The sequence below is a fragment of the Carya illinoinensis genome, chromosome 11, assembly GCF_018687715.1.
Source record: "Carya illinoinensis cultivar Pawnee chromosome 11, C.illinoinensisPawnee_v1, whole genome shotgun sequence".
NCBI classification, from domain to species: Eukaryota; Viridiplantae; Streptophyta; class Magnoliopsida; order Fagales; family Juglandaceae; genus Carya; species Carya illinoinensis.
The window spans coordinates 29,853,504-29,881,034 of record NC_056762.1 but is presented as its reverse complement, the minus strand read 5'-3'; the positions used below and the strand labels follow the sequence as shown (position 1 = coordinate 29,881,034).

At 35.4% G+C, this 27,531-nt stretch overlaps 4 protein-coding genes across 5 annotated transcripts; 2 read left to right on the top strand and 2 right to left on the bottom strand.

Annotated features, from left to right (window-relative positions):
- Positions 1-6,130: 6,130 nt before the first annotated feature.
- LOC122282372 (serine/threonine-protein kinase-like protein At3g51990) lies at positions 6,131-6,900 on the bottom strand. The gene is made up of 2 exons (XM_043094327.1): positions 6,797-6,900; positions 6,131-6,485 (listed from the first exon to the last, which is right to left on the bottom strand). Exons 1-2 carry the CDS (start codon positions 6,898-6,900, stop codon positions 6,131-6,133), a joined length of 459 nt encoding a protein of 152 aa, XP_042950261.1.
- Positions 6,901-8,676: 1,776 nt separating this feature from the next.
- LOC122282916 (abscisic acid receptor PYR1-like) lies at positions 8,677-10,806 on the bottom strand. Of its 2 annotated transcripts, XM_043094983.1 has the most exons (3): positions 10,164-10,806; positions 9,371-9,392; positions 8,677-9,145 (listed from the first exon to the last, which is right to left on the bottom strand). In XM_043094983.1, exons 1-3 carry the CDS (start codon positions 10,777-10,779, stop codon positions 9,025-9,027), a joined length of 759 nt encoding a protein of 252 aa, XP_042950917.1. In that variant the 5' UTR covers positions 10,780-10,806; the 3' UTR covers positions 8,677-9,024. The 2 variants fall into 2 exon arrangements, with proteins under 2 accessions (XP_042950917.1, XP_042950916.1); XM_043094982.1 differs by lacking the exon at positions 9,371-9,392.
- A 13,880-nt stretch (positions 10,807-24,686) lies between these two features.
- Positions 24,687-25,397, top strand: LOC122282371. Its single transcript, XM_043094326.1, has one exon. The coding sequence runs from the start codon at positions 24,687-24,689 to the stop codon at positions 25,395-25,397; it is 711 nt and encodes a 236-aa protein (XP_042950260.1).
- Positions 25,398-25,554: 157 nt separating this feature from the next.
- Positions 25,555-26,223, top strand: LOC122282369. Its single transcript, XM_043094325.1, has one exon. The coding sequence runs from the start codon at positions 25,555-25,557 to the stop codon at positions 26,221-26,223; it is 669 nt and encodes a 222-aa protein (XP_042950259.1).
- Positions 26,224-27,531: the final 1,308 nt, after the last annotated feature.

Sequence of the window (27,531 nt, the reverse complement as noted above, 5' to 3'; positions counted from 1 at the left end):
TACAAACTACGTATGATCAGTTATCCTTATAAAAAACCAAAGAAAAAGTTATTTGTTTCTTATACTATTACGTTGTTGTTTTAATTAGTTCTTTTTCATCATTCCCTCGTTATCCTATTTCAGTATTGGTCACCCAAGGGTATTTAGTCTTATAAGGTGATCCTTACTATTCACATGGGATCCCATGTGCCCATGCTACTTGTGTCAAAGCTTAAGTTAGTGATACTTTCGAAATTCGAATACTGGACTTTCGCCATCTACAGTTCAACACTTCACCATTTCACCTAGTAGCACATGAATGCTTGTATTGCTCTCCCACAATCCCATTTTTACAATTTAGGCTGCTTCCATTTCACTTGTCGCTATTACAGCATAAATATAATAAATATTGTATAATCCATTCCATGTTATAAACTATCTTGAATTGTATGACCACATTTATTTAATCATCAAATGCATAGTGCATAGTACTAGTATAGTGCTAGCATAGTACTAGCATAGTGAGTTGGTCGACATATACATAGTGCATAGTGCTAGCATAGTACTAGCATAGTGAGTTGGCCGACATATGCATAGTGCATAGTGCTAGCATAGTACTAGCATAGTGAGCTAGCATAGTCCCCTTTGTACGCCTATATATATTGTTGAATTCTTTAATAAATTCATAAGTTTCATAACCTTTCTGAGCTCTATCTCTTTCTCTCTCCTTTTAAAAGTTTTATAATACGTTATGGCTCTCTCTTTTCTATGATTTCATAACACGTTATCAGCACGAAAGTTCTGACGATTTTGAAGCTAGTAGTCATCTACTTCAAGTAAGTTTTTAAATATATTTTTATATTTCTTATTTATATATGTAAAAAATGTCAAATCTTACAAAATTGGAATTCGTTGCTCTTGACATTTCTGGAAAAAATTATTTATCTTGGATCCTTAATGCTGAGATCCATCTGGATGCGATGAACCTGAGAGATACAATTAAAGAAGGAAATCAAGGGTCCCTGCAGGACCGTGCTAAGGCAATAATTTTCCTTCGGCACCATCTTCATGAAGAATTAAAAACTGAGTATTTAACGGTGAAAGATCCATTTATTTTGTGGAATGATTTAAGGGAGAGATATGAACACCAGAAAACTGTAATCCTCCCAAAAACTCGTCATGATTGGATGCACCTGAGGTTACAAGACTTCAAGAGTGTTAGTGAGTATAACTCTGCACTTTTTAAAATTAGCTCGCTATTGAAATTATGTGGTGAAAAAGTCACTGATGATGACTTGTTAGAGAAGACATATACTACTTTTCATGCCTCGAATGTGCTCCTGCAGCAGCAGTATCGAGAGCGAAAGTTCAAAAAATATTCTGAACTTATATCTTGTCTTCTATTAGCTGAGCAAAATAATGAACTTTTGTTAAGAAATCACCAGTCACGTCCTACTGGTTCTATATCATTCTCTGAAGTGAATGGTACTAGATTTACATCATTCCCAGAAGCGAATGATGCATCTTTTCAAAGAAAACGAGGGCGTGGACGTGGTAGGAAAAACTATGGAAGTAGAGGTCCTAGAAGTGACCACACTAAAAGGAACAATAATAGCTATACACCGTACCACCAGAAGTGGTTCAACTCAGAGAAGGGCAAAGGTCCTCAAAACAAATTTTTAAAGAAAGATGAAGATGGATGCCATAGATGTGGTATGACTGGACATTGGGCTCGTATCTGTCGTACAGATAAGCACTTGGTTGACTTATACCAATCTTCTATAAAAGAAAAAATAAAGAAATTTGAAACAAATTTTGCTGAACCATCATATGCTTTAGATTCTATAGACGGAGAATATATTACAAGCTTTGATGTTTCTGATTTCTTTGAGGATTCTAGTAGTAGAGTTAATTATGAAAGTGTTCCTTTTTAATTAATATATTTCCTTTATCTTATTATAAAATATTTTTATATTCTACAATGTTTTGTAGTAATGAAAGTTTTATTTATTCTTTTATACTTGTTATAAATTATTGATGATATGATTTATCTGAAAATGGAAATGGAACATCCCTGAAGGATCGCCCTAAATCAATAATTTTATTGAGTATCTCATATGAGTGATACTTGTACCAAAAGCTCATTATGATTTATGCACCTGAAGTTGCATAATTGAAATTGTGGAAAGAATATATATTTGAATGAACGTCTCGAATGTACTCCTAAAGTAGTAATATCGAGTATGCTTCTGAAATAGCAATATGAAATGCAAACGTTCACAATATATTCTAAATTTGTATTAGGTCTTTCAGTGACTGATCAAAATAATGAGTTTTTGATAAGAATCATTAATCACGTCTTACTAGATCTACATCATTCCCTGAAGTGAATGATAATGAATTTATATCATTCTATTCCCTGAAGTGAAAAGAATTATGCGTTTCATTCAAAGAAACTAAGAGATTGGACGTGATAATGAATATCTTTTCGGGCCAGAAACTCATATTGGAAAAGCTATAAGCTTTCTCTTTGAGATGATATTATACAAATTATTGAATCAAATATTATGATGCATCAAAAGGTGATATGATTCAAAATATTTGTATCTTTCATGGTTATCTTGATAATCCAAAATCAATTACGATAAGTCGAATGATTTTCATATGGAAGTCCATAAAAGAACCAGAAGATTCTTTTACTATAAAGTTTTACCACCAGAAGTGGAAAGAAAAATTTGCTTGAAGTAAATAAGATGAAATTATTCGATTTTATCTTGATTATCATATGTGAACCAGAAGTTCAGATGATAATTAAATTTTGGATACAATAAGATAAAAATGTCTCATATTCTAGCTGCTAAAATCCCAACGAGGATTGAAGTCCCTGTAGGACAATTAAGAAATTTAGCAGTCTAAAGACATGTATAAAGACATGTGAGACTTATCGATACAAAAGATAGAGTATCTCAAAAGAGAAAGACACAAATAATTTGGTATTCCTGAAGAGGTCATTCCCACAAAACAAGCAATAAAGTCCATCCAAATTCTCTGTATAAAATTCTCCTATATAAACTCTTGAAAAGTGCCTCCTGAAGAGGTTTTTCATAAAAATGTCTTCCCTTGAAGAGGGACAGGTACCTGAAAATAACGAGATCTCGTTACATTTCATGAATAATGGAGAAATTATGGATAGAAATAAAATCGTTGTCGACAACGTATTTCCATATAAGATGGCAATTGACATTACCAGAAGTAATGATGAAAGTGAATCAAGAACCGTCGAAGAATACGACGTAAAATATTGGCCAAATTTGAAAGAAACAATTCCTGCAAAATTGATTCACTAGTAAAATATGATACATCAGGACTTATAATCCAAACACCTAAAGAGGTGATGGTTGTTGAATGTGAGTGGGTATTTATAGAAAGGAAATAAAAATGTGATATATAAATCACAAGTTAGTTTCTCAATTCCTGCAGAATTGATATCACTAAGTAAAATGTGATAAATATGGACTTGAAGTCTAAACACCTAAAGAGGTATTTTTGTTAAATATCAGTGGATATTTATATACATGATATAAAATGTCTGAAGCTTTTAATATGAAAATGTGATATAGAAATCACAAGTTAGTTTCTCGAAGAAACAATATTGATATGATTTTAAAGTGGTTGAAATCATATTGAGATTTTTATTAGCTTGAAAGTTACCGAGAGTTTGGATATGCATGATTAACTGTATATTTATATGGATCATTGGATCATGATATATATATGAAAATCCCTGAAAGATAGAAAATGTCTGAAACTTCTAATATGAATACATCTGGAAATATGTATTCTATCAAGTTTCAAAGATTCTTATATGATCTAAAGCAATCCAAATGCAAATGGAAACAAACTATTATTGCAGTTTATATATATGATTTAAATGTCATTGAGGCTCCAGAAGAACTCATGAAAACTGCACATATTTGAAATATAAATCTGAAACCCTTGCGACTTTAAGGGGAAGATGGATGATGTTATTAGTTATGAAATACCATCTTTTAATACAATTATTATTTCAGATTCATATTATGGGTTTGATATGAAGTGTGCATTATTAAAGAAGAAATAAAAGGGAGCACACAGAACATCTACCAAAAGATAGAAATACAAATATGAATATTTGTGAAATATTATTTTATTATCTTGAAGCAAGAGTTACAAAAATTTGAGACACTTTGCCTCATTCTTCAAATGCTTTTGTTCTTCAAGAATCTACATAGCATCCCTATCTAAAGGGGTGGGCAATCGAAAAGAAGATTTAAGCAAGGATTTTAAATTCCTATTCTCTTTCTTTATTGATTCTATCTTCATGTTGGACTCCAGAAAAAGTCGCTGAAGTATAGCAATATTCTCGTGGAGATTGTCAACTCCACAAGTTCTGGATTGCAGTCGCTGAGAAAATGCGACAATGGATGATGAGTATCGGGTACCGAGACTCACAAGCTTATAGATAGCTTCATTATCTGACCTACGAGTCAGATCATTATATTGCATGATAGCACCTGTGGTAGAAGCAGGAACAGCTAATGAACGAGGTGCAGAATACCTCATATATTGACCCTGAAAAGATTGCTGAGCCATTGCAGAGAGAGATTGCAGGATAAGAATACAGAAAGAGATTGCAGAGTAAAAATGCAGTATGATTATAGAAAAGTGAAGAAGATGAGATGTGAATGAAGATGAGCTGAATATCTCTTTTATAGAGAAAATTATGATACAGCATCTCTCGTGAAGTAAGAGAAAAGAGATGGAATATAGCTTCATAGCTCTGCGGCGTCTGATAGCACGCCTGACAGCTGCGGTGCCTGACAGCATGCCTGACACCTACAGAAGAGTTGAAAATCCTCGGTGCTTGTCTGATCTAAAAGGCTGGCCACCGTTTTTTTTTTTTATTGAAAAATGAAGTTAGCGGTTTAATGTTGATGAATTCTCCACTAACTGTGTTATTTATAAGAACTCCAGAAGAGTATAACTACAGAAGAGTAGTGATGAGCAGAAAGATCCAGTTGTGATTATTTTATCAACATGGATCAAGTTCACAGTTAGTTGGATGTACAGATGCAAGTTATCTTTCAGATACACACAAGAAGATCATTGCAATTCATGAGGAGAAAGTTGAAATTGATATCAAGAATGTACGGTCAAGTAAAAATCTGGCAGATTTATTTACTAAGCATTACCAACTGCAATATTTAAGAAGATTATGCAAAACATTAGAATGCGGAGGTTTGAAGACCTGTTATCATGTACTACCAACTGCAACATTTAAGAAGATTATGCAGAACATTGGAATGCGGAGGTTTGAAGACCTGTTATCATGCACTTTTCAGGGGAAGTAATGTCTTGAAGACTTGTGCTGATTGTACTCTTTTTCCTTCGCTAAGATTTTATCCCACTGGGTTTTCCTTTGCAAGGTTTTAATGAGGCAATCCTTAAGCACTCGGCGATACACATGAATACTGTACTCTTTTTCCTTCGCCATCGGTTTTTTTCCCACAGGATTTTTCCTTGGCAAGGTTTTAACGAGGCATATTCTTTAAATATGGTCATCCAAAGGGGAAGTGTTATAAACTATCTTGAATTGTATGACCACATTTATCTAGTCATCAAATGCATAGTGCATAGTGCTAGCATAGTACTAGCATAGTGAGTTGGTCGACATATGTATAGTGCATAGTGCTAGCATAGTATTAGCATAGTGAGCTAGCATAGTCCCCTTTGTACGCCTATATATATCGTTGAATTCTTTAAGAAATTCATAAATTTTATAACCTTTCTGAGCTCTATCTCTTTCTCTCTCATTTTAAAAGTTTTATAATACGTTATGGCTCTCTATTTTCTATAATTTCATAACATTCCATACTTTTATATGTCTTGCTTCCACTCATGTTCTAGAAATTCGAATAGGAAAAACATTAAATCATAAATGCCATATTTAGTTTTGTAGAAATAACATCTAAAATTTTGTTACCTTGTAGTTTGCTTGGGAAACAACTTGGTGGAAGTTTATTGAGAACCTCTCTCTCTCTCTCTCTCTCCACCAAATAATCTCATGAAAAAGCTAAATTGAGGCAATTTCGTACACCCTTTGGCACGATATTCATACGGCTTCCACAAGTCCACTCAGGGCCAATCCGAAATCCCCTAGCCTGGCGTTCCAATTCTCGTCAATTAAGGCGGAGGACTTTATGTCTTGGTGAATCACTGGTAGGTTCGATGAGTGAAATTCTTGGATCGCTTTCTGTATTTGGACAGCAAATCGGATCCTCCAGCTCCAACCTGAGGTTGATCTGGAGCTGGAGTGTAAGAGAACATAGAGGGAGCCATTAGGGATGTACTCGACAACAAGCAGTTTATCATTCTTAGGGTCCACATAGAATCCCAAGAGGTTGACAAGCTGGGGGTGTTGTACCCTGGAGAATATCTCAATCTCATTCTCGGCGAGGTTGGTACAACTGCTAAAGTTGGTGAAGTTATTGTCATGGTATTGATGGCGTTAGAAGCTTGCAGTTGATCGGCTAAAAAGCTTTGTCTTCTTAACGGCGGCGACGAGCTTTCCATTGTTGAGCACGACTTTGTAGACACTGTCATAGCCGCCTTTTTCCCAAATCCCCCAAGGGGCCAAAACCCTTTTGCTTCCAATTGCAACCCCAATACCACCCCCACCCCCCCCCCCCCCCCCCCCCCCAAAACAAAACTCTCTGAATAAGAAGAAGAAGCATGGCAGATGTTAATGATGCCGGGTCTTCGATGACGAATACATTACCACTGTTTCTGAGGAAGCTTTACGCCATGGGGGACGACTTGGAGACCGACTCGGTAGTTTCTTGGAGCAACGGAAACATCAGCTTTGTGGTCTAGAACCCGCATGAGTTCCCCGCCAAACTTCTACCCAAGCACTTCAAGCATAGAACTTGGCCAGCTTCATCTGGCAGTTGAACAGTTACGTCGGTTATCTTTATCTTTTTTGTTCTAACTTCTTTCTCTAACTATTTGGATTAATTTGATAGCTTCATTAGGATTCAGTATAATTAATCTAAATCAAGATTAAAAAGAAGTTTAGAATTTTGTCCAATTAGACACTACTGTGGCACCAACTTTACTTGATTAGTTTGTCAAATTACCGAAGGAAAATAAATGTTGTGCTCGCAAATTTTTATTAGTTGTGTTTTGTGGTTTGGAATTCTACTAAATAATGGAACACTATCGATCTAGTCTTCTTTGGTTGACCAATCTATTACCATTGTCTTGTACCGTTTGTCTGATTTCTTATAGACCAAATTCAGTGTATGACCAAATTCATATTTACAGCTTCAACAAGACATGAAAATCAAACAACCAAAGCTCTAACCAAACCCAGATCTGATGTGAGTACTGTTGGTGGCGAGAGAGACGTGTGGAGACGTGCGAAGACACGAGAGAGAAAAGTGAAAATTGGTTCGTGGGCATCCTCGTCTTCTTCACATTTTTTGTTTTATAAAATTGGTTCAACCATGTCAGTGAGGGTGCACAAATTCGTGCACGAAGTAGACTGTATATAGCGTTGCCCATAATCTCAACCTCCCGATCCTTTTCTTGCCCTTAATTTCCCCCTTTATCCAGTCTATTGTTCATTTTTTCCAAATTGTTTCTTTCCTCCCAAGGCTGAAAACAACCAATATATAGCTTCCAATCACCCCAAAGATGCACGCACCCCACGAAAAGACTCTCAGGCCACCGATCTGTTAGGTAAAAGTGATGTAGCCCTAAAAAATAGGTGTATGTGTTACATGTGGGTTCTGCAATGGAGTTCGGATTTTTCATTTGACCTATTTCTATAAGGATTGTCCTTCACCAAAAGATGGTAGGGAAGAGGAAGTGGGTTCCTCCATCAACTTGTTCATAACAATGAACACATAAATTGCCACGGCTTTCAGCTATGTGACTACAGTTCGTTGGGTGAATTACAAAAATCGTCACTTTGTGCGTTTCTCATTTGGCAAGGACAGGTAAAGAACATTTATTTTAGTCTCCAAAACCGCTTTTTATTTTCATTTTGTGCTGTATTAGTTATAATCGAGTAATTGTTGACTTCCCTATCAATAGGACCCAGCACTCCCATTAGATTATGCAAATACAAATCCAAGAGTGTTTTGCTAATAGAGTCTCAAAATTTGTTATATTAGATTATCAAATGTAAAATGAGATAGCTTTTTACTATAGTAAGTTATGTTGTGAGTCAAATTTGTAGCATGACCAAAAGGAATAAAAAATATTTTCTTCCTCAGCTTCCTACTGTGATTTAGTTGCAGCAATTTTTTTAGAACTATAATATTATTAATAATTAGCATATAATCGGTAGAATGGTAACATATAATAAAATTAAATAATTTAATTTTTTTTAAATAAATTAATATTATTTTATTATTATGTAAAGAATATATAGATAATTTAATATAAAGACCGGAATTGAATGTAATAAATAAAGGTAAATTTATGTCATATTAATTAAAACTTGAGTTTGAATTTAACTATTTCGATGAGAATGCTCTAGAACCAAATGCATCGATTAGATTGATAGTGCATGTTGCTTTTTTTTTTTAATATGCCTTTTTAAAATATTAAAAAAAGACAAAATTCACTGTAGGAATTCAATATAAACCTTGCTTAGAGAAGAAAATCTAAAATTTTAACGTTTAAAAAATATAGAATACAATGTACATATAAAGTTTGGACTTCAAAGTTAAGGATAAACACAAGGAGCTATGATTGCCGCCGTCACATGGTATGATGCTACAGTCGTTAGAAATGGGGCCCCGTGTGCAGAAAAATATATTATCAGGTAAAAAAAATACTCAAAAAAGAACCGAGAGGTCAGTGCAAATGGACAAAAAAATAAAATAGAATAAAAAGAAAGGAGGGGGGAGAGAGGCAGCCTCAACTCTTAGGGCAAACCAAGAAAGAAATTATTAAGAACAGTACTTTTGAACCTAAGCTGAAAATGGAATGCGGCCTTCAACCCTGCCAGAAATGCGGTCCGTTGCGTTCTTTCGCTTCCCTAGAAATTCCACTGCTTTCAATTTCAACGACGCCCCCTTTCCCTTCAGCCCCCAACGTTTTAAAACCACTGTTCCACCTGCACACAATTGGTGCTGGTCCTCTAAGCATCCCTCCCTCTACAATAACACCAAGTTCTAGGCCCCCACCCCCAAAGAAAAGCTACTTCTAAAAGACTAGGGTTTAAATCAAATTGACCGTACTTTATTGTTTTATTCTACAGACAGAGCAATATATGTATATATATATTTAATACAAGCATCTACCGGGAATAAAGTTTGGCAGACCGGTTTCTAGTTTTCACCTCATTGCATCACCAGCCGCCCCTTGTATTGTTTTGCATGCGCAGTGAGTGTAGATTTGTTCACAGAGAGAGAGAGAGAGAGAGATAAGGACAAAAGAGAAGGCCCAGATCGTTATTAGATTCTTTCATTTCCAACAAGATAAGGTTAAAAGCATTTATAGATTCCATTAAAGCTGATACCAAGTAAGACTGATGCCTAAATCGTCACTGTTATCTTTTCTTTTTCTTTTTTGGTTTTTTATTAAGGAACTCTTTCTTGCTTGCTTGCTAGCTTCCTCTGTGTCGTCTTTACTCAGCAAGCAAGAGGACGAAAGTCTCATGAAATTATAATGTATGAAAAATGAAAATGGAAAGATATCAAATTCATCTTCTGGGTTTGTCACCCATAAATTCCCAGAAAAAAGTAACTTAATATTCACATGACACAAGAAAAAGACATCAATATCCAGTATCAAAGACATAACATGTCTAGATATTGTACAATATTTGATACTGAAATTCTGAACAATGTGGACGATGTTCATATTTAATTCAAACAACCAACTCGGGCAGGACAAAAAATTGAGAGGGAGGTCAATACTGCCCCAGTCAATCTGTTTTTGAAGCGAAGATATTTCGGTGATTTACATGTCAAAGGTAAAAACATGCTCCCAAAACTCAATTTCGGTGAGAAAAGAAAAAGAAAATAGAAGAAGAAAAAGCCCCACTTCTTCTTCTTTTTTTTTTTTTGGTGTTTTTGGTTTTCATGAAATCCGTGTTATTTTTCTTAAAGGTTAAAAGGCCTGAGACTTACCGTCACCGTCACGGGCCATGGCTTCGGCGACGGATGCCAGCTTCTGCAGATTCAACTTCACGACGGTGTCCGCAAACAGACGCGTGTCTTCCTCAGTGTTTCCCTCCGGTACATCCACTATATACGATTCCAACACCACGGTCCAGATCTTCCCGTCGTGATGGAACCCGTGCACCGACGTGACCGACCGGTAATTTCTCAGCCTGTGTTCCCCTCCGATGATACTGAACCCCGTGACGTGCTGGTCTTCGTCCAACATATCGAGCCTCTCGGTACTGGTGTCCGCCGGTAACCCGGAGATGACATTCACGTCCCTGGTACATCCGATTGTCATCCTGAAGTTCTCCTTCACCGTGCAGCTCTTGATGAAGTGTTTGTAGGTCTGGGGATGGTCAAAACGGCGGACTAAGGACCAGACGGCGTGGAGAGGCGCGTTAATGCGCTGCGCGAGTAGGGAGGAACATTGGCCCGGCCCGAGCGTGTAGGTGTGGAAGTCAGTCACGAGCCGCTTTAACTCGTCGAACTCGGCCTGGGTCAAACCAGGTGGGGTCACCAGGTGGTGGGTCGTGTTGTGCGTTTCGTCTGCCTCCGCCACTGAGCCCTCGCCTTTCTCCATTTTGGGGCGATTTTGGGGGGGGGGGGGGGGGGGGGGGGGGGGGGGCGGGGCGGGTGGGGTCTTGGGTAGGTTGTGAGAGGGGGAGGGAGAGAGAGAGAGGGGGAGAGGGAATTTATTAGCATTTTGAAGCATTGTGGGGGATAAAATGGGAAGTTTGTAATATTTTTAAATGTTTTTGCTAAATATTTTATTGTGCGAGTAATTTAAGAATATAGTATTGATGTTTGAGGGATAGAGGAGAGATGTCAAGTTGGTGGGGTTGACAGGTGTGGCTTTGCTTTGACTTATCAACCATGGTTCGGCTGCAAGCCTAGCCGAGTCCTGCTATTATTATTATTATTATATATTTTTAGTCACAACTCAATTGTGGTTACGGAAACCGGTTCAACCGGATTGGATCGATAGATTTGATGTTTTGGGTCGGAAGCGGTCCAGTGTGATATTTATTCTTATGAACTAAAATCAATCTAAAATTGATCCGGTATCAATTTTCATATTTTAAAAATCAATTTAAATCAAATCAAACGGTACATATATATTTATAATCTTTTAAAACATATTATATATATATATATATCATAGGTTAAATTGCTAATTCATATAATATGAAATTCTATTTTTATTATTCAAGTCTATTAATCAAATAATATAAAATTAATATAACATAAAATTTTAATTTTAAACATAAACATAAATTCTAAGTTATTAATATAAACTTACTTTTAATATATATATATCAATGATAAATACATTTTATACATTTGATTATATATACTAATATAAAAAGCCTAAGACTTATATAGACTATAATTAAATTCAATAATATACTAGTATAGTTAAATTCAATAATATACTAGTATATAAATAGATTAATAGTTTAATATATGTAAACATAATATTATTACTAAAATAGATCTGTTGCCCAGATGACTAACACAAGAGGAGGGGTGAATTGAGTTGTATTAAAAAAAATAACAATTATAAATCAAATATATAATATAAAATATAAACAAAATATGAAATAACAATAAATATAAAGAGTAAGGGTAAGAGAGAAGCAAACTCAGTATGTTAACGAGGTTCGGCCCCACTGCCTACGTCCTCGTCTCAAGCTACCCCTTGAGGATTCCCAAATTCACTATTCAACCTCCTTCAAGTGGAGATCATAGAAACCTATTACACCTTTGAACAACACCGCTACAAAGGATCCGTGTAGAACACCCTCTACACTTGCAATCACCTTACACGTGGTGATTCAACTATTCCCCGTGTAGAATATTTTCTACACGCACAAGGGTTATACACACCCTTTTTTTGATACAAAAGCTAATAGTGGGTAGGTTATCAGAAAACACTCCTCAATGAGTGAAATAAGAACAATACAGCGCAAACTATATCTCTCAAAATGAACAAGGATTAAGGCCCAATGCTTAGAGAAGAGAGAATGAAAGCTTTGAATGAATGTTGTATGCTCTTGGTGTTGTGAATGTGAAGCTCTCAAATGATCTATTTATAGGCATATGAGACTTCATATTCAAATTTAAAAAGATTCACATGTCAAAGACAACATCATTCACTTTTTCAAGAAATTCAAATAAAAGGTTCTTCTTTTTCAATTGTCAAAGACAACATCATTCACTTTTTCAAAAAAATCAAACCTAATCTTTTACTTTTGGCATATGAAAAAATGAGCACACTTTTCTTTTTAAAAAATTCAAACCTAATCTTTTACTTTTTGTATATGACAAAATGAGCACACTTTACTTTTCAAATTTTTCAAACAAAATCATCTACCTTTTGTATAAGTCTAAAAACGCATCAATCACTTTTGAAAATATTCAAATAAAACATGCACATGTGAAAGATGACAATCAATCATCTTTAATATTTTCAAAGTTCAACCCTTTAATCAAGGCATGCACATGTAAAAGATGACAATCAATCATCTTTCAAAATTTTCAAATTTAATTTTCAAAAATATTCATGCACATGTGAAAAATGTATTTTAATACTTTATGATAAAATATTAATTTTGAGCATTAATCCTAATTTCGAATTTTGAAGAGATTTACAACATTACTCTATAATTTTAATGTGAACTTGTTCCCTTCTTGTTCATGCTTGTTTCCTTGATGTGCTTGACTCCATTGTGTAGACAACTTGAGCTTGAGACTTCTTCATTCTTTGAATTCATTTGTTATCATCAAAATCCATGTGTAAATATATAATTACACAAAACTTGAAATCTTGAGTTCAACAAGATCATTTTTGAAATTGAAAAAATTAGACTAGACTAGATTGAAACCTGAAAAACTGAAAGTTTTGATTTCAGTAATGAATTGGACCGGGTCCGATATCAATTCTTAAACTTTTAAAATTAGTTTATACCGATTCAGTTCTAAAAGATATACAAAACCAAACCGAAAGGGACGTATTACACTTGTATTAGCATGCAATTATTAGTAACAAGTGATCTATGCTATATAATTAATGATATGTTTTAGTATATAATATTTGAAAAAAGCTTCTTGCAACCAGACGGAGGAATCACCACACAACCATTATCCATGTGGAAAAATAAAATGATGCGTTTCATTTGTAATTAAAGTGCATTTTCTTCTCCTTCTCCTTTGGCTCCTTCTCTTCAACCTCTCCCTTCTCCATCATTCTCTCATTTGTTTTCCCCCTTCTCACTTACAAGCACCGTCTATGCCCAGGCCATCTTGCCTGACATGAGTGAGCAGGTGCTCATCAACCAAGAGCAGCTCTTGGAGGTTTTCAGGTCCTTCGACTGCGACGATAACGTCTACATCACGGAGGTCGAGCTCATTGGCTCCATGGCTAGAATGGGTCACCCTTTGATGTACGAGCTCTTTGAAATGGTGTGTGAGGTCGACACCAATGGCGACGACATCATTAGCTTTAACGAATTCGCTAAAACTGTGGGCTTAATTTTTGATCTCCTAGACCATAAATTTGTTCAGCCCACTATATTTAGCATCCTTTCATAGTGGTTTGACTTGGTCTCCTTGATTATAATTTCTCTATATTTAATTGAATAATTAATTTTTCTTTCTCCATGGATTTGGACATTTTTCTTCTTTCTTCTTCCTTTTTGTTGAAATGAGTTTCAATGTTTGTGAATGAAAATTTCAGTTTGACGTCTTCTTTCCAAGTTTCAGTCAAAGAATGAAAAATGAAAGACGGAAAGAATGAAATTCTTCTTCTTTGAGTTTCAATCATAGAACGAAATAATGAAAAGCTTTTGTAATGCCTCTTCTCAGATGTCTTCTTCTCGAGTTTCAGTCGGCTTCTCAATTTATTTATTTTTATAAAATTTTCAATAGATGCTGACGTAGTAAAATCGGTTAAACGGCGGTTGCGCACGCCGGTTGTATATAGAAAAATTGATATATTTTGGATGCTTAGGACAATCCACTATATATACCTCAAATGTTGGGTTTTGGTAGAATAAGATGATACCTTGTCACGAAGATGAGTAAGGGATTCTTCTACCCAACTGGCTATAGAGTCTCTCGACTCATAGGTAAGAGGATCTTCAAATATATTATGTACATTGAGAAGTCATGTAGTATATATATATATGGATTGGCGGGCATCTTGGCATGCCTTTCCTGTTCTATCCTATTACCAGTGTGAGGTAACACATGACCATAATCATGTTCAGGCGTTACACTTGATATAGAGAGGCTTAATGTGAGGATTAAAGGCTGGCTTTTAGAAACAAAGTGAATGGGCTATATAGACGCGGTTAACCAAGATGACACTGGTTATAATCAAAATAAAAGATGACACTGGATCATATTATTGAGCAAATCTCTCTCTCTCTCTCTCTCTCTCTCTCTCTCTCTCTCTCTCTCTCTCTATAGATATATCTCCTTCCTTTTGTATTTTTTTCTTGAGGTGCTCTTAGGTTGGGGATATTGCATGTTACCCTAGTTTGGAGAATTAGCTAGGTTTTGAAGCCACGAAATATGCTAAATGATTGAGTATTTATAATATCAATTTTGATATATATACCACACATGTTTATATTGGAAGGGACAAAAAGGGCATGGGCTAATGAGTACTAGCGCCTATAAGTTGGTTTAACCCGGCTATAAATTAATTAAAAGAGATTACTCAAAATTTTATATACATGAAGATTCAAATTAGGACACAGTACCTAATTCTATACCGTTAATATAAATTATCAAATTAATAAGATTTATAATTTAAATATTTAAATTTCTCTAACAAAGAAATTTAGAATCTAATAACTTAATGATATATGATACGAATTTTCAAATAGAAAATCTGGATTCAATCCTTGCAAGATCGTATTTGGGTTAGGATAATATTGATGTCCCCATTTGCAGCTTCAATTAAGCCTAAACTTAAGCCAAATTAAGCACAGTGATGGCAAGTGAAAACGCAAATATCCCAACTTGCCGTACATGTATGGTGCTAGCTAGAGTAGGCTAAACTTTTGTACCCTAGCTAGGTTTAGAACGACGTCGCAGATCATAAGGTCCAAACTTTTGTACCCTAGCTAGCTAGTACAGGTTGATGATATATACTTGTTAGGTTTTGACATCTATTACAGTAGAATTTTTTTGCCTTGATCGAAGAACGTAGCTTTCATTCTCGTAATTAAGTGTACAATCAGCAGTAAAACCATTCTTGACGTTTCCGGCCCCCATCCGCCGAAAAAAAAAAAAACTCCATTCTTGATCATATTAATTGTTGCTGAAAAAGAAAAGATATTATGAAAGGGGAAATTCATCTTTATTTTTATAATTTCCTCGTCATTTTATAATATAATAATATTAAATAATTAGAAAATATTTATTATATTTTATTTATAAACATATTATCTAACGTCATATCATAAAATAATGAAAGAATGATAAGAAAAATCATAATAATGAATAAAATTTTTCTTACAAAAGAATTAACTGTGAACTTTAATTTGCTCTGATTATTATTGGAGTTAGCATCTTTATTGGTTTGACTAAATTTATTTTCAAATTTAGTTAATATCAACACTTCTTTGTATTTGTATATTTTATCTAAATTCAATCTCTATATTAGATTAGCCACTCATTCTCTATATAATAATAAATATTATTAAATTAATAATTTTTTATTTAATTTATTTGATCGCATTTTGTAGTTCTGCCAATTAAATGTTAATAATAATTATATTATAATTAAATTAATATTAAAAAGTATTATTAAATGTTAATAATAATTATATTCTAATTAAATTAATATTACAAAAAAGTATTATTAAATGTTAATAGTAATTATATTCTAATTAAATTAATATTATATTCTAATTAATATAATTTAATTATTTGGAATGAGAAATTAATATTTTAATATTTAATGAATGAATAGTGGCTATCTATCTTCGGCCAAACACTGTAACTGAAATCTAAACTAGTTTAAATATGTCTAATCTAATGTGAGGTTTTTTATTTTAGCTAATCTCCTCGTTTGGCCAAGCCAATGAAAATGTTCATGGTCTAATTTTAAGAGAAATATAAATTTATCTGAGAGATACTACAACTTAGTTCGTATTTGATTTTCAAATAATATGTACTATTTTCAAATAACATTTTAATGGAGTACTACTCCATGTGTGTCTATTTTGAAATATCGTCCACTTCGGTTAGATATTGGCTCCTAATAATTTGTCCTACAAGTACCTCTTTTTTTCTGATTTAATAAATATTTACTCTGTGTTTAGGTGTTGAGAATACCTTAACATTTCTCAATATACTTTATTACTATTTATTATTTTATTAGACTTATTTGAATAGTGAGATGAGATGAGAAGATTGGTAAATAATAATAAAATAATTTGAATTAAGATATTTTATAGAGTTTGAGAAATGATTAAAGAAAAATAGTTGAATAAAAATCTATATATAATGTTTAAATATTTTTAGAATATAATTTTTGTTTTAAAATTTAAAAAATTTGAATTATCTTTAAAATTGAAAAACATTTGATATACACAATTAAATTGCAAAATCATAATCATTTTGCGGGTATTAGATCCACATATATATATATATATAGTGTGCTGGATATTTGTGGAGTTGACAGTGACTATAATCCATTTCCAGGAGTCATTGAGTGATATTAATTGGTTGAAAGATTGACCAAGCAGCGCTTACCATTCACTAAAACCTTCGATTTCTTCACACTCTCGTCGTGACCGATTTTAAGTGTTGCATGTATATTGCTGGCAAAAAAGTCGAAGAAGATGAGGTAGAAAGAAGTCTTATCACCCATGTCTGTCCATTTCCATTTTTTGTCAGGGTTTTCTTTCCACCGATACATCCATCAGTCATCTAATTATAATATTTTCCAAATTTCCCCCCAGCCGACCTTTAAAGTCCCCGGCCAATACGGTTCAAATGGTCAAGTATATATAGTATATGGAAACACTATTTTACCGCTGGGGTTTACCGCTGGGTAAAAATTTTTTTTTTTTTTTACTTAATGATTAAGAAAGTGATTTTAAATATATTGGTATATTTTTTTTTTACTTAATGATTAAGAAAGTGATTAAAAAAATATGAAATAAAAAAAAAAAAAATTTACACTGGACGGTAACGCCCAGCGGTAAGGGTGAGGCAGCAGAGTAGCCTCACCCATAGTATATATATATATATAAATAATATTTTCAATCGTGATTGTGCAAGTAATATGTAATCGCGTTGAAAAAATAAATTAATATGAAATCTATATGAAAAAAAATTAACTTTTTAATCATGGATCTCACTCTTTTTCAAAGTGATTACACGACGTTTGTAATTTCACGACTGTATATAGCATTGCTCATATATATATATATATTTATATTCTCAATAACAAAACCAATTGGACAATGTTAAAAATTTTGTTGGAGAATTTCATTAACTTGTCTTGTTGAACTTTTTTTTTCGAATTTTTTTAATAGAAAGATTAAGAAAATTATATTTAATTATATCGTGAATTTTATTCATTTTTTTAAAATATTTAAAAATGTTAAAAAAATGATATGAAAAAAACAAAAAAAAACACTTTTTAATATTTTTTTCAAATCAATTTTTTAACACTTTTAAATATTTTAAAAAAATGAATAAAATTCAAAATATAATTAAATAACATTTTTTTAATTTTTCTGTAAAAAGAATTAAAAAAAAAAGAGATGAGCGGGACAAATAAACGGGATCCCCCAGCGGGATCCTTATCATTTCCCAAACCAATTTAAGGAAAAACATATAGTACACTTTAATTTGATCATGAGAAGATAAGAGGACATGAAGTATCCAACAAAGCCATTCCATGCCAGTGATCATTTTGGCCATGAACTCTTGTTCCCTCCTATTATATTAGTTTTAATCCCTTTCTTATCGGCTTTTCTAGCTTTTGTCCACATTATCTTTTCCTTGACTATATGTAAAGAAAATTAAAGTAGCTAGCGAAGAGGATATTGGATTGGTAGCTGCAACTTGCTTAGCCTATGTCCCATTCTTAAGCTATTTGATGTTGAAGTTTTCATAGTCCTCAATTTGTGGGTCTGGTTCCTTTTCTTAAAGTATTCGACTATAGATATAAATTATCACTAATGATGATCATGCATGGTCTTAGCTAGAGAGATCGACTTGAGCCATATGATCTATCTGTATGAGCCACTAGCTCCACCATTATTATTATTTTATTGGCAAACTTTATTTCATCATGTTTCTCGTTTTCTTAAAGTGAAAATTAAATGTTGGTTGCCCCCCCCTCTTAATAGCTTGTTTTAATTAATTATCCATTACCCCAAATTCGTAGTGGTCCCTCTAAATTAGTTTTCATTCTAATGTCAGAAAAACACACACACACACACATATATATATATATATATCAAGAGTTCATATGCTTTATGCTTTGTATATATATTTTACACGTGTATAGAAAGCTAGTTATTATTTTATGTTACTGCATTGACTAATCAGAGTCATATGCTTTGTATACAAATAGCAACTCTGTAAACAACACTTCAATACAATGAATACTCTTTTTACTACACATTAGAAACAAAGGTCTCAATATTATTGATATGGTATCAGCAGAAATAGTAATTAGGTTTTCCTCCTCTGATTTCTCGTAGTTTTTTTTTTTTTTCAATTATGATTGATCAAACAAATTCTTCTTACGTTGTTCCTTCTGCCGTTGAATCTAATCCTCGTAACCCTTACTTTCTCACCAACGCTAATCATCCTGGAGTTCTTCTGGTCAATGAAAGATTGGACAATCGCAACTATCATTCATGGTCACACTTCATGTTTCTTTCCTTGAAGGCTCGCAACAAGCTTGGCTTCATTGATGGCTCACTTCCTCCTCCAACAACAACTGATCCTCGATCTATTTTCTCCATGGGGTAAGTGTGACACAATTGTGCTCTCATGGCTGTTGAATTTTCTGTCCTCGAAGATTGCTCAGAGTGTCATATATGTGGAATATTCATCCTATGCGATGTGGCTTTAACTGAAGGAGCATTTTTCACAAGGAAATGGTCCTCACATCTTCGAATTGCAAACTGCAATTTTTGCCCTACGTCAAGACCAGAATGATGGTAGCACATACTTTACAGATCTCAAGGTACTATGGGATGAACTTTTGAATTATCAACCCTTACCTATCTGTTATTGTCAAGGATGCAAGTGTAATTCTTCTAAGGTTTTTGTTGAACATCATCATAAAAATTAAGTTATAAAGTTTCTTATGGGACTCACCGATGCTTTTGATGATGTTAGAGGTCAGATCTTGATGATGGATCCTCCACCGTCAATTAACAAAGCTTTTTCTCTTGTTATACAAGAAGAGTGACAAAGACTTGTTAGTAATCGAAGCATCTCCTTAGCTTCAGTTGAATCTATGGCTCTAGCTACCAAAACTCTACCTTTAAGAATTTTAAGGCTAATCCACGAAATAAGCTCATTTGCAGTCACTGTGACATTGCTGGCCACATAGTTGACAAGTGTTACAAAGTTCACAGTTATCCTGCTAACTATAAGTTTAGGGATAAGTCTAAAGGTCCTAATGCTTCTGCTAATGCAATTTAGTACTCTTCAAATATCAATACTAATGCTTCATCTGTGAGTGTTGATAATTCTTCAAGTATACCCTTGATTATGGAGCAATATCAATAGTTACTGGCCTTGCTGAAACCAGCTCAATCAGCTGCTCCTACTCCTTCTGTCAACATGGCCTTAGTGCATAATGTTTCAAGTACATCCAAAACTATATGTGTTGCTTAAACCTCAATTCAACTATGTTCTTGGATTATCGATAGTGGTGTGTCAGACCACATGGTTTGCTCTCCATCCCTCTATACTAGCACTCCTCATCCTATTTCTAATATAGTTAAGTTGCATAATGGTTCCTCTGCAGAAGTTACACATATTCGTGACATCATCTTGAGTCCTACTATGATTTTAACCAATGTCTTGTGTGTCCCTACATTTTCTTTAAACCTTATTTCTATAAGCAAGTTAACCCATACTCTAAATTGTTCCTTACTACTTAAGTCTGAGAAATGTTTTATGCAAGACCTAGCCACTTTGAAAATGATTAGGATGGATGAATTGCAAGATGGTCTATACAAGTTGGTTACTCCCAGCTCCATACATCGTTCTTCCACTTGTTTTTCTGCTCAATCTCATGTAGCCTTGTGGCACCTTAGATTAGGACATCATTCTTTCTCTAGACTGCAACTCTTGAATAAACACATCCCAAATTTGAATTCTTCATTTCATTCATGTACTACTTGTCCTATTGCTAAACAAAAACGTTTACTATTTCCTATTGGTCAACATAAATCTGCTACCTCTTTTGATTTAGTACATTGTGATATTTGGAGACCTATGGTCATTCCTACTATTGATGGTTTTAGGTATTTTCTTTCAAGAGTTGATGACTTTTCTTGGCCTACTTGGATATACTTAATGAAATCCAAGTCTAAAGCTAGTTCCCTTTCACAATCTTTCTTTATTCACATAGAAACTCAGTTTTCAGTCAAAATTAAGGCCCTTAGATCAGATAATGGACCTGAGTTTGCTTTGAAATTTTTTTTGCCTCCAAAGGAGTACTTCATCAATTGAGTTGTGTTGCAACTCTACAACAAAATTCAGTTGTGGAGTGCAAACATTAACACATCTCTATGTGGCAAGGTCACTTCTTTTTCATGCTAAACTACCTATCTGTTACTGGGGAGACAGTGTTCTTACAATTGTTTACCTCATTAATAGAACTCCCACTCATTTTCTTTTGAATAAGACTCCTTTTGAGCTCTTATATCATCAAACTCCATCTTTTTCACATCTGAGGGTCTTTTGGCTGTCTCTATTTTGGCTCAATATCCTTTCATAATAGATTCAAATTTTTACCAAGAGCTATGAAGCCAGTTTTTCTAGGATATCACTTTGGTGTTAAGGGATATAAGTTATTAAATTTAGAAACTCAGACTTGCTACATTTCTAGAGATGTAGTGTTCCATGAAGAAGTTTTTCCTTTTGATAACTCTTCATCAACACCTTTTCTAGCTACAGATTACTCTCTTTTTCCATCTGAGAATAGTTCTTTTAATTGTTCTATTCCTCTTCCTACTCCAAATTTAGATTTACCTCTTTGTATCCCTAACTCAGTTTTAGAAAATTCTGCACCTAGCTCAGTTCCACTTTTAGAAAATACTTCAGTTGATCCTCCTACAAGATCCACTCGATCCAAACATTATCCTTCATATCTCCAATCATATCCCTACAAACAGGCTACCTTGTAATCAGCCCCTTCCAATGATCATCATGTTGCTGGTTCCTCGAGCATTGTTTATCCACTCAGTCATTTTCTGACCTACAACAAACTTTCCCCTTCTCATAAATCCTTTGTTCTTGCTACTTCCACATTGATTGAGCCCAAGACAAATTCTCAAGCCATTTTGTACCCTGAATGGATGTCTGCTATGCAGCCAGAAATTTCTGCATTAGAAGTCAATGGCACATGGGATTTGGTTCCTTTGCCTATTGGCAAACATTCAGTAGGCTGTAAATGGGTTTATAAACTAAAACTCAAGTCTGATGGTACCGTGGAAAGATGCAAAGTGCGGTTGGTGGCAAGGGGTATACTCAAGTATAGGGTTTTGATTACTATGAGACATTTAGTCCAGTGGCTAAACTTACCATTGTTCAAATTTTTTTATCCATAGCTGCTGTAAAAATCTCGCCCATTATTCAACTAGATGTGAATAATGCCTTCTTGAATTGTGTCCTTCAAGAAGAGGTTTATATGTCTCTACCATCTGGTTTTGACAGCAATAGAGAGTTGAATTTGGTATGCAAATTAAAAAAATCTTTGTATGGCTTGAAACAAGCTTTAAGATAATGGTTTTCCAAGTTTTCTTCAACTTTATTGGCTACTGGTTTCACCCGATCAAAGTCAGATTATTCTCCATATGAAGTAGTAGTAGTCCTCACCTTTGAAGGTGGAGGTTTTTTCTCTCTAGGAGAGTCTGGTCTCTTAAACTAATATTCAGCGGGTTTGAAGAGGAAACATGGAGGACTTAGCTAGACAATGGGAAGGACACAGTTTAACTGAAAAGGAAAAAGGAGAGGTGGTTCTACCTTCAAACTAGGCAGACAAAGTTAAGAAACAAAGCAACTTCTGTGTTCTGGTCATGATCATTGCTGAAAGACCAGTGAATAGAGAAGCATTCAAAACCACAATGTCTAAGGTGTGGAGGTGCAAGAGCTGGATTCGGTTTATAGAAGTGGGAACCAACAAATACTTAGTAGAGTTCCACCTTGAGAGGGACCTCCAATAGGTCATACGTGGAAGGCCATGGTCTTTTGATAGGTGGCTATTATGTCTAAACCTGTATGAAGGGAATAGCTCCATTAATGAAGTTCTTTTCTCCATAGAGGAATTCTGAGTGTAGGACTATAACATGCCTTTAGCAAGCATGACTGAGGATGTTGGAACCAGGATTGGTAATACCATTGGAAAGTTTTTAACGGTCCAAGTAGATGAAAGGGGTATTGGATAGGGCAAATTCTTGAGGATAAATGTTGAGTTGGATATTTCAAAAGCTCTCCAAAGAGATCCTTTTTTTTTTTTTTTTTTTTTTTTTTTTTTTTTTTTTTTTTTTTTTTTTTTTTTCTGCTGAAGGTAAAAAAACTTGGATCCCCCTCAAATATGAACGTTTACCTTCATTTTGTTTTAAGTGTGGGGTTATCAAGCATGCACAGAAGGGATGTTTTGCTATGCTTTCAGGCAACAACAAGCTACAATATGGGACTTGGCTTCGAGCTCGAGCAGCTAGAGAAAGTGATTTCTTAACTAAGAAATATGGTTCAGAAGGCTCACTTGAAGAACTAGAGAAGCAGTCATGAGAGGAGAGAGAGGTCAGGGATGACTCTCCATCCAAGAAGCATAGGACCAGTACAGATGGTCAGAAAGCTAGCCTGCAGGATGGGGACAACTTAGCTCCCAATATGGCAACTAATTTAGAACTTTCCATCGACTAGAAAGTAAAGTGTAAGCAGACACCTTTTAAGAAAACAGATGTGAGTCTAATTAGGGACATACCAGAGAAGCCTTTTTAACTTGCAGAAGATTGTCTGATGCAAGGTGTTGAGGTAACTGAACCCTTTAGCTGCAAACCAAAAAACACCAACCATGGTAAGGCCCAGACCACATCTCTGGCCCACGAGAACAACAATGACCTGAAGGCCCAGACCACATCTCTGGCCCATTTTTTTTCAGACTAAGTTCAGGTCTTATAGAGGATAAAGAGACAAGCAACCTGGAAGAGGAAAGCAAGAGACAAAAGCTGTGATGATCTGCTAAAAGAGATAGAACAAAACAAAGAAAATATACAATGTGGCTCTAAGAGAGATGGGATCCACAATACCAATGCAGTTACAATAAGGGCCCTTAAGAAGGCAAAAAATGAGCAAAGACCTGTCTTGTCTTTAAAAAGGGATGACATGGTGGTGGCTGGTTTCCAGCCCCACCAATTGAGATGAGTTGTTTAAGCTGGAACTGCCGAGGGCTTGGGAACCCTCGGTCAGTTAATAATTTGCTCCTCATGGTGCAAACTAAGTCCCCATTCTTTGTTTTCTTAATGGAGACAAAGAGTAAGAGAATCAATATGGAGTTAGTCAAGAGGTTGCTGAATTATGAGCATGGTTTTATGGTCAACCCAGTAGGATCTAGTGGAGGCCTAGCTTTTTCTGGAAGGAAGGAATAGATGCTGAGGTTTTGTCCTATACTCAATCCCATATCTCACTGTCAATCACTGGAATAATAGAGGGAACCACCTGGACCCTAACTGGTTTCTATGGCAACCCAAAAACAGGAAAAAGGCACGAGAGTTGGCAACTACTTGAAGCTCTTAAGCCAACCACAAATACTGGATGGTTATGTGTAGGAGATTACAATGAAATCCTACACTATGGAGAGAAATGTGGAGGACCCTTGAGACCCCTTAAACAAATGGAGCTATTTAGAGAGGCTATAGACAAGTGTGGCCTACTTAACATGGGATACTCAGTAAATAAATTCACTTGGACAAATGGAAGCCAAGGGATGGCTTTCACAAAAGAGAGACTGGATAGGGCTCTCTGCAATGCAAAATGGCTAGAGCTGTACACAGACCCGAGGGTTCTTACCCTCCCTTCTCTTAGCTCAGATCACAACCCAATTTGGATCATTATGGACCAACTAAGTTCTTCACTCAATAGAAGTAAAAGGCCTTTCAGATTTAAAGCTAGCTGGACACTTAGTGAAGACTGTTACAAAATAGTGAAAGAGGCATGGAAGGCCCCACCCGTGGCTAGTAACACAATGAACCTCACCTTAAAAACATGCAGTATTGTCAACAAAAGCTTCCTCAGTGGAGCAAACAAAAATTTGGTAATTCTAAGAGAAGGATCCAAGATCAGCTGGCACATCTATCCTTCCTTCAGGACAGAAACACAGGCCATCTCACTGAGGAAATTAAGAAAGTACAAAGAGGGGTGGAGGTTAGCTTAGAGACTGATAACATGAAGTGGAAGCAAAGGGCCAAGCAAAGGTGGCTAAAGGAGGGTGATAGAAATACTAAGTTCTTCCACCAAGCTGCATCACAAAGAAGAAGAACAAACTTGATCAAGAAGCTGGTGGACAGCAATGACCAAACAGTAACCTTGAGAAAAGGAATCTGTGAAATGTTCCAAGGCTATTTCACTGACCTTTTTTCCTCCTCAAACCCCATGCAACCTTCTAATTGCATCTCTTCCTTAGAGATCCAAGTGACTGAGTCCCAAAATGAGTTTCTCACCAGACCCTACTGCACTCAGGAAGTGGAAGAAGCTCTCTTAAGCATGAATGGGCTAAGCTCGCTAGGACCAAATGGTTTTCTAGCAATTTTCTACCAAAAACACTGGTTCATAGTGGGACCTAAAGTATGTGAAGCAGTATTGAAGGTGCTGAATGGGAAGGATAGCATGGGAAGCATCAACAACACTTTCATTGCTTTGATACTAAAGAAAAGGGCACCACTTTGTGACAGAATTCAGACCTATATCCCTATGTAGTGTCCTCTATAAACTTATTTCAAAAGTCATAGCAAACATATTGAAAAAAGTGCTCCCTAGTATAATTTCTGCTTCTCAATTAGCATTTGTACCTAACAGACTTATTTCAGATAACATTATTGTTGCCTTTGAGGCATTGCATACTATGAAATGTAAAATGGTAGGTAAAGAAGGCTATATGGCTTTGAAACTAGACATGAGTAAAGTCTATGACCGAGTGGAATGGTGTTTTCTGAGAGCAGTTCTTATCAAGCTGGGTTTTGGCAAAAAATGGGTAGAATTGGTGATGCACTGTATTGAAACAGTCAACTACTGTTTATTGGTGAATGGTGAACTTCAAAAAATCTTCTCCCCCACTCGAGGCATAAGGCAAGGTGAACCCCTATCACCTTACCTTCTCATATTGTGTGCTGAAACTTTGAGTAATTTGATATGCAAAGCTGAAGAGATGGAGTTAATACATGGGGTACCAATGGCTCGTGGACAGATGAGGGTATCCCACCTCTTCTCTGCAGATGATAGCTTATTGTTTTGTAAGGCCAATGCAGAAGAATGGCGTAGGATGATAAGCTTACTGAGAGCCTATGAAAGGGACTCGGGCCAGAGATTAAATGTAGAGAAGACTTATGTTGTTTTCAGCAAGAACACCAGCAAAATTACTCAGAGGTTCATCTTATCAATAGCAAGAATGAGGACCACCATGCCATATGAAAGGTACCTGGGCCTACCCCCAGTGGTTGGCAAGGATAGATTCAAAACTTTCAAGACTCTTCTAGACAACATCAAATTGAAGCTAAGTAATCAAAGAATCAAGACCCTCTCTTAGGCAGGAAAATAAATTTACCTAAAAGCAGTGATTCAAGCTCTTCCAACATACACAATGAGAGTGTTCAAGCTCCCTTTAACCCTACTACAAGCTATAAATAGTATCATTAAAAAATACTGGTGGGGACACCAAGGGAAAGAGCACAAAATACAATGGATTTCATGGAAAAGGTTAGGGCAATCAAAAGCTAAAGGGGGTTTGGGTTTTAGGGACCTTGAACTATTCAACAAAGCTTTGCTGTCAAAGCAATGCTGGAGAATAATTCAAGATCCCTCTTCCCTTGCAGCTAAAGTCTTAAAAGCCAAGTATTTCCCTTAATCAAACTTCCAAACAGCTAAGGTGGGAGCTAAGCCTTTTTTTGTGTGGAGAAGCTTGTTGGCTGCAAGAAAAACAGTAGAGGCAGGGTCCTTTTGGAGGTTGGGTTCAGGAGACAAAATACACATTTGGACAGAAAAATGGATAGTAAAGGCCACAAAAGGTTACAAGTCCTGTTAAGGTGCTCGATAGTAAGGCAACAGTGGTAGAACTCATTGACCCCACTAAAAGGAGTTGGAAAATAGAACTTGTAAAAGAGATTTTTGAAGAAGGGGAAGCTTCAGTGATTCTTCAAACACCTATCAGCTCTATGAATTCGAGGGACAGACTCATTTGGCATGGCACAAAAGGTGGCTCTTTCTCAGTTATGAGTGCATACCACATGGAGAAGGAAAAAGAATTGGAAGAAAAAAGCCAAGCATCACCATTAAAAGCTACAAAGCTGTGTGGAACAAGATATGGCAGCTTCATACCACCCCAAGTGAAAAGATGTTCTTATGGAGAGCATGTCAAGACTCCCTCCCTACTCAGCTCAACTTATTCAAAAGGAAGATATTGAGTGATCCACTATGCCAACTATGTAGTAGAGAAGAAGAAAGTACCATGCATGCTCTATGGAATTGTGAGGCAGCAAAGGATGTTTGGAGCCTATGTTCCAAAAAACTACAGAAAAGCAGTAGCTCATACCTACCTATGCTAGACTTCTTTGAAGCTTTGATTGAAGTTCTCAATGTAGAAGAGCTGCAAGAGTTTGTGATGGTAGCAAGACAACTTTGGCTAAGAAGGAACTCCTTCATTTTCAACAAACAATTCATGCCTCCTGACATTTTGCTCAGAGATTCAAGACTGAGATTGGAAATGATGTCTGAAGAGGGCCAACCTCAGAAACAAAGCAAAGTCCAACAGCTCTGCCTCTCAGCTGAAGTATGGCAGGCTCCACCAACTACTTGGTTCAAAGTCAATTGGGATAGGGCAGTGGATCAAGCTAAAGGA